The sequence below is a fragment of the Oryzias melastigma genome, linkage group LG5 (assembly GCF_002922805.2).
Source record: "Oryzias melastigma strain HK-1 linkage group LG5, ASM292280v2, whole genome shotgun sequence".
NCBI classification, from domain to species: domain Eukaryota; kingdom Metazoa; phylum Chordata; class Actinopteri; order Beloniformes; family Adrianichthyidae; genus Oryzias; species Oryzias melastigma.
In genome coordinates, this window is record NC_050516.1 from 15,023,328 (window position 1) to 15,030,195 (window position 6,868).

General features: G+C 39.5%; 1 protein-coding gene across 1 annotated transcript; it reads right to left on the minus strand.

Moving 5' to 3' along the window:
• Positions 1–303: 303 nt before the first annotated feature.
• LOC112145391 (MKRN2 opposite strand protein) lies at positions 304–5,003 on the minus strand. The gene is made up of 4 exons (XM_024270569.1): positions 4,729–5,003; positions 1,246–1,295; positions 977–1,145; positions 304–905 (listed from the first exon to the last, which is right to left on the minus strand). Exons 1-4 carry the CDS (start codon positions 4,929–4,931, stop codon positions 683–685), a joined length of 645 nt encoding a protein of 214 aa, XP_024126337.1. The 5' UTR covers positions 4,932–5,003; the 3' UTR covers positions 304–682.
• Positions 5,004–6,868: the final 1,865 nt, after the last annotated feature.

Sequence of the window (6,868 nt, forward strand, 5' to 3'; positions counted from 1 at the left end):
ATGAGAAATTATTCTAAAATCCTGTTCATTTCGGATTTGTACACAATATTAATGTTTTAGCTATTGTGCCCCCCCCCCCAAAAAAAAATAGGTCAAGCAGATCTTTTGCAACAATAAGACTATCCGAAGAACCCCTGCACATTCTTTTGATGCATGTCCATACACTGATAAAAAACAAACACACTTTTATTTTACTATTGCTTTATTTAAAATATGAATAAAACAAATAATGAATACATAAAACAGACATACATCAACACTCAGACTTAAAGAACAATAAAAAAGACACACTATTTTGAGAAATTATGCTTACAACTTAACAGCAATCAGTTTTTTTCACACTTTTTTTTTTAGATAAAAAAAGAAAAGTTTCGCAACTCAATACTAAAGAGCTCACCGATTAAGAAGATAATTCTAAAATGGGTGAACATTAGTCACAATATCTTACATTTAAGTTTGACCTCTGGAATGGTTCTGTGCCGTGGTTTGGTCTCGGCCGATGGAGAAAACCAAAATAAAAATCTTCTAGTTTGAGAAGTGCTTCTGGAAAAAAAAAAAAAAAAGTTTCAATAGTAAAGGGTTCATGAGCCAGTTTTCATTTGTTCTGATCCATAACTGCAGCTGGTGTCAGTCTGAACACTTAGTCCAGTGGGTCTGTTTCCATGGTGTCAGAGGTGCTTCTTTAACTGCTGGGTTCTGCCTCCTGCGGTCGGTCCACCATGTAGAACTGCTGCTTTTCGATGTGTTGGACCAGTGTGGTATATTTTGACACCCTCTTCATCCTCGGCAGGATGAAGCAGCGGGTGAAGTCCTCTTTGCTCAGGGAGCTGCAACCCTCCGCTGTCAAGACAGTGTTTAGGAACTGCAAGCAGAAGCTGAAGCAGTTGTGGTCGTCCTCGTCGAACCTGAAGGACAAAAGTGGGGAAAAGGCTTTGATTGGGCATCACCTGTGTTAAGTGTGTCACCTGTGAGTTACCTCTGCCACACGGGGTCCCACATGGGTCCCTCTGAGAAACGCTCTAGGTACTGATCCCACTGAGCCAGCAGGTGGAACATGTCTGGTCGGACTAGAGGGATGCTAATGCAGCGCTCCCAGCCTCTTTGTTCTCTCTGCACCCCATTCTGGGTGTAGTTGTACACCACTCCTGCACACAGGTACACACAGGTGACTCTTGTCTTGTCTTCACACCAGCCTGCAGAGTTCAGGAGAAGTGAAGCTGAACTACCAAAAAAAAAAAGTCTAACCTTTTGTGTTAGAGATCCCAGTGTGCAGATCTGAAGTCCCACTGAAGTCCCTATAAAACACAATAGGATGAAGTGATGTGGCTGACTGCTTTGAGACAGATTAATTAATTTTGTTTACAACTGAAACAGTCACATGATATAACAAAAAACTGTTTATGGCAGATGAGACTGGTTCCAACTATTTAAAACTCAGGTACAAGGATACTGTTTTTCATATCATAAAAAAATAAATAGCATTGTGTCTCAGAATGTTGACAACAAATAAGTTAATGTATTTGATACTTTAGGATCAGACTAAGAAGGTTACAAAAGCTTCTGAAAAACAATAGATTTCACAATTCTGTAAATGACCTGTACAGTTTTAAAAAGAAAAGCTTAATTTTTGTTGCATTAGTTCAAATAGTTCAAATGTCCTTCCAACATGCTCACTTATGATTGAAGAGAGTGGTTTCCATAGAAGTTTAGACAGACGGACATGGACCAGTCACAGTTTACTGAGGTTGTGTGGCTCCAACATGTTGAAAAATGTAGACTGAATTGACTTAATTCTATTGGAACTGGAAACAAGTCATTATCTATGGGCGATGAGTAGCTTCTTCCGCTCCAACTTCTGGTAGGGCGTTTAAGCTTATTTATACTGACAACTTTTGAGGAGTTGCAGACAATTTCAATAATTTACAGGTCTCAAACTCCTGGCCTCGAGGGCCGGTGTCCTACTTGTTTTCTAATGAACCTGCCATTGAAGCTTCTTATTGGCTAAACACACTGGATCCAGATAATCAGGAGCAGGTGAGGCAATATTTTTGAAAAACCAGCAATATACCAGCCCTCAAGGCCTCAAGTCATAGACCTCTGGTAGATTGTTTTGTTAGCACATGTCAATGACCTGGTTCTCATTAGAAAAGTTGGTTAGTGTCATGTTGAGCATTTTGTGTGATTGAGTAGTGATGACACAGGTTTTTGGTCGGTAGTTTAGATTGCAGTTGTGAATGGTTCTCTGGCTTCCTTGGCCAAAACATAAAAGACAAAAAAAAAGGTCTTAGATCCACATCTGCTGAGAGAAGGCTTCTGTGGTTCTCCAACCCTCTGTCCTCACTGTCCAAAATGTGCACTTTTATCTGATCTTCAAAGGATCCTCTGTTTTGTCCTTGGGACGTACCAGTTGTTATCACTTGTCTGTGCTAAAAAAAATAGTCGGAGAAAAAAAACTGTTTCTTTGTCCCTTTCTTTTTTTTTCTTGGACTCAGTTCTGTGAGTTACTCTCGTTTGAGAGGGTAACAGATCTGAAGGAAATGAAAATTTGGGCTTTTATTGTCAGTCCCTTTAATAATGTGGATCTTATTTCTGCTGTCATGTTCCACTCCCTTTTCTCTTGTTGTCATGTGAGTGATGGGAATCAAACATGCCACACTGTTCAGTGTGGGTAGGCTTCCTGTATTTGTTGTCAACAGTCCTTGATGTGTTCAGAGTGGTGCCAAAAGTGTAAACATTTGTGCATTTGTCATCTACACATCTAAACTACTATGTAGGCACACTTTCAGGTACTAATACAAGTTATCTGTTCTCTACTTTCACAAACTGATTAGATACTATGGATGACAGTGGTACAATTAAATATCCCCTAAAATTGGAAATATGCAGTGTTGGGCAGATATGTCAGATTGGTTCTGGTAGGCTGGCGTGGTCTTTTTCCAGTCTTGTCCTCATCATTTCTGTGGTTCTGCAATGGGACTGCAGATCAGAAGGGCTGACACATCATAGCAGACCATGGTGTCATCTGGGTAACTTGATACCATTTTGATATATTGCACCTTGTCAACAAAGCTGCTGGGGTGTAACATGTTGTCCAGCAGTGGGGTTAATGGATTGTGAGGTGTTGTGGTGAAGTAGGTGGATTACAGAGCACATTATACTGTCCATTTGATAGATGAAATCCAGTTGGTGCCACAAGCTTTGTTTCAAAACTGGCACCCTTTTTGCACATTTGAACACACAAAGAGAGTAGGTCCTAAAAAGAGTCAAAATAAATGTTTTTGGTCAATTAGTTTGTAAGCTTGTAAGCAGGATTAAAAAAAGGCATCCATTTAAGAAGAGATCAAAAATCCCTTTTCAACATGAGAGTTAAGGAAATACAGCCACATGTACAGGTGTTTGTTCACAGCTCTAAACTTGTCTTCAAATGTTTAAAAAGAAACTCACTCATGCTCATACAGTGTTGCTGACGGTTAGTGGAGGTCTTTACCTTTCGAGCTCTGACCCATAGAAAGTCACCTTAGTAAAGTCAGCCTTTTTAATCTGAAGCAGGTGTGCAGCTGACACCTGAACCTCCGGTGGCTCAGGTTGCACCTTGGCATGTCTTAGAACCTGCTGAAGCTAAATACTAGCAACCAGTTTCACTTCTTCCGCTCCTATTGGTCCTATCAAGTGCTGTTTAGAGGCAGTTTCCGAGCAGGCTTCGGATTTCTTATCTTTGATCCAGATTCTTCTGGTTTCTCCTCTAAGACACCAACTTCTTCACTTACCTGAGGTCTCTGTACAGTCTGACACAGTAAACCACATCCTTTGCTCCTTGACATGGATATGCATGTCTAAGCAACAGACCTTGTCTTGAGTCATTCATCACTTAAAGACCACTCCAATGAAGATGTACTTTTTGGTGTTTCTAACGTGTCCTTGAGGCATTTTTCTCATGATGCATGAGATATATATGTAAAAATAAGCTTAACATTGCATTTTTTAGTATCTCTTTATTCAAATTGTTGTGAATAAGGAGCAGACAAGAAAAATAAAAAAGTGGTTGGAAAAAGTCTGTTGCTGTGACATGCTGTAGGTGCTACAGTCTCTGCTCCATTCTGGTGCATCTGCTTGTAACGACTAGATTCATGTACGTCTTCGTTTTCCTCGTCCAAGCTGACTTCTTGCTCAAAACTGTATGACTGGATAGCTCCAATATTGCTCAGGATTTTTGTTGCACCGGTAATGTCATGCTGGGGCTGTGAGGGGACTGTAAACCAGCGGGGGACAGTGCAAAACAAAGGGATTATGGGAAATGATGGAAGGCTTACTCCGTGCCAACAGTTCCGCCCACAACTCACGCAAATTTCGGACAAACTACTGCCGCACTGCAGAAACTATGTCCTAGAAAGCGACACAGGTTTTTTTTTTTAAATTGTCTAAACATTGCAAAATTATAATTAAAAAACGACTTCATTCAAAACGTAATTTTAGGGAGTCAAGCAGGGCAGGAGTTCCTCAAGGCTGCATTTTGCCTTTAAACACACTGAATCCTCCTAAGGTCGGGTCGTGCACAGAAAACGTATGGCTTTTATATATCGAAGATGATGACTTCTGAACCTCAGAGTAGGCTTGATTCACATGTCTCCATCACAAATCTCAAAGGTTTCTTCCTGAGCTGGACCTGAATGCCTCACTGGGTAAACACATCAGTTCACTGAATGTTTCTTCACATGTGATCGCTCTTACCTGGTGTGGTTGTCATGTGCAGGTGCAATAAGGAGGCAGCAAGAGCTCTTGTGCCCGTTGGTAAAGGGGGAGGGCAGGCTGACCGGTGCCTCCTGCAGTCTGCTCCCCCTCAGCTCCTCACCGCAGCTCGGGCACTGTTCTGGGACAGAGAAGCAGAAGATTTCCTTCTGGCAGTGGCTTAATCGAATCACACTGGGCTCCATCTCCTCTCCTTCTTCTTCTCAACTCGACTGCCTCTGACACTCCAGCTCAGTCTCATCTACCTTCCTGCCCCTCCTCACCTCTGTTCTTTGAGCTCCTAATTCCTTTTTCCTTATTTGGCTCCTCCTCCTCACACAGTTGCTTGGTCACAGCCTATTATACCATTTCTTTGTACCTGGCTCCAGCCAATCATGTGTCAAGCTGCTACACAACAGTCATGTGATCTGCCTCACCTGTAGGTGTTTACCTCTGAGCATTGACCTTTGGAATGTGTACATATTGTTGTCATTGAAACCAACCGTGTTGATCCAGAAGAAAGTGCCTGACAAAATTAGATGTAAATAGAAAAAACAAATGAACTCAATCCAAAAAAGCTGAAAAAGTTCTAATAAGGCTGTGAAATGTTTGCTGTAACATTACGCTTTTAATTTTATCTGTGGGTAGAGCTACACCTCCTAATAACCACGACTCATGATCAAAGGATGAATCAGAAAAGAACATCTTCAAAATAAAAGCCTGCATGCATAGTAGAATATATATGTAACTGGTCAGTGGACACTCAGACTGCAGGTCTGCACTTTTTCCATCTCATTTGTCAGAAGAGATCTGATCTGACAGCTCAGGTGAGTCGACACAGACTTTCATTTGTGGACGAACGGGTCACAGAATCTCCCTAAGAAAGTTCAAGAATGGTAATCATGCTGAAGCATAAAGGACCATTTTACTGATTTTTTAAAAATATTTTTACCACTGTAATATTCTTTGACTTGTGTTCTGTTTTAACCAAAACTAAGCTATATGTTTGCAAAAATACTTTAAAGGACTTGTCTAGAATATATTAAAAGTTGTTTTATGGATGAAAGATGTCACAAAAAAATGAATTAAGAAATGTGTTACTCTTTTTGTATTCAAATTTTAAACTGTGCTCCAATTTCAAACCTGGCCATCTCAACCCGGGACTACAATGTGAGTATGATGGAGTCCATGTCAGAGCATACATTGTTTAATCTTACCAAAGGGGCATTTTTACACATAAACTTAAAGTAAAATATTAATGCAATAGCACTATATTTAGTTTTTTTTCTTTTTTATCAAAGAAAATTGAGGAAGAAAACAGTTAAGGCAAAGCTGATCGCTCTCAGCATCCACATTCCTAATGTCACAAGAACCACAGTTGGAAATAATCAAGCACACACGCAAAACCCTCTGGAACAAAGTGATCTCTGTCTATCTGTCAAAAACGATTTCCTGTTTTTCCCAGAGGAAGATCATAAAGGAAGCATTTGTTCCTCAAATATGACTGAAGGACAAAGGAGCTTCTGGGAAGGAATTGGTGGTGGGGGTAAAATTACTTGTATTTGAAATAAACATTAAACTACCGTGAAATAACACTTTTTATTTACCAGCTTTTTGATAATAATGTCCCATTATTATACTTAAAAAAAAACGATGCAACATTTGGTATAAATGTGATTATACATAACCAAAATGAAAAGAAAAAAGGGTTTGATTGTATTGCGCATTGCATAGCACGGTCTTTAAGCTAAAACACATGACATCTAACCTAATGGCAAGAACAATTAAAAAGAGAAATTATTCAAAATACACCATTGTGCTTTTGGGACTGTTGTTAACTGTTATTAAATTCTGACTAAAAACTGATTTTCATACATACTGGACATTTGTTAAAATAAAGTAGCCATACCGGTAATACTAATCTTTTTTTCCCAGCTTAACAATGCATCTATTTAGCCACAAAAATCCCACTCATCATCCTGGTCATCAAAAATTAAATAACAGAAACAATAAAATATGATAGACAATAATAACAAAATAACCCAGCAGTCTTCTGACTTTAAATTTCACATATCCTGGAAACTGAAATGATGTCAAAAAGGTGTGGTTTGCTTGTTATTTGTTAACCAAGTAAAGAGTACCT

Excerpts from the sequence above, each read along its gene's own strand:
- LOC112145391 (XM_024270569.1), bottom strand. The coding sequence starts at position 4,931 with ATGGAGCCCAGTGTGATTCGATTAAGCCACTGCCAGAAGGAAATCTTC. Across the intron at positions 1,296-4,728 it reads GCACATGACAACCACACCAG|GGACTTCAGTGGGACTTCAG; the intron begins GTAAGAGCGATC and ends TGTGTTTTATAG. Across the intron at positions 906-976 it reads TGGGACCCCGTGTGGCAGAG|GTTCGACGAGGACGACCACA; the intron begins GTAACTCACAGG and ends TTTGTCCTTCAG.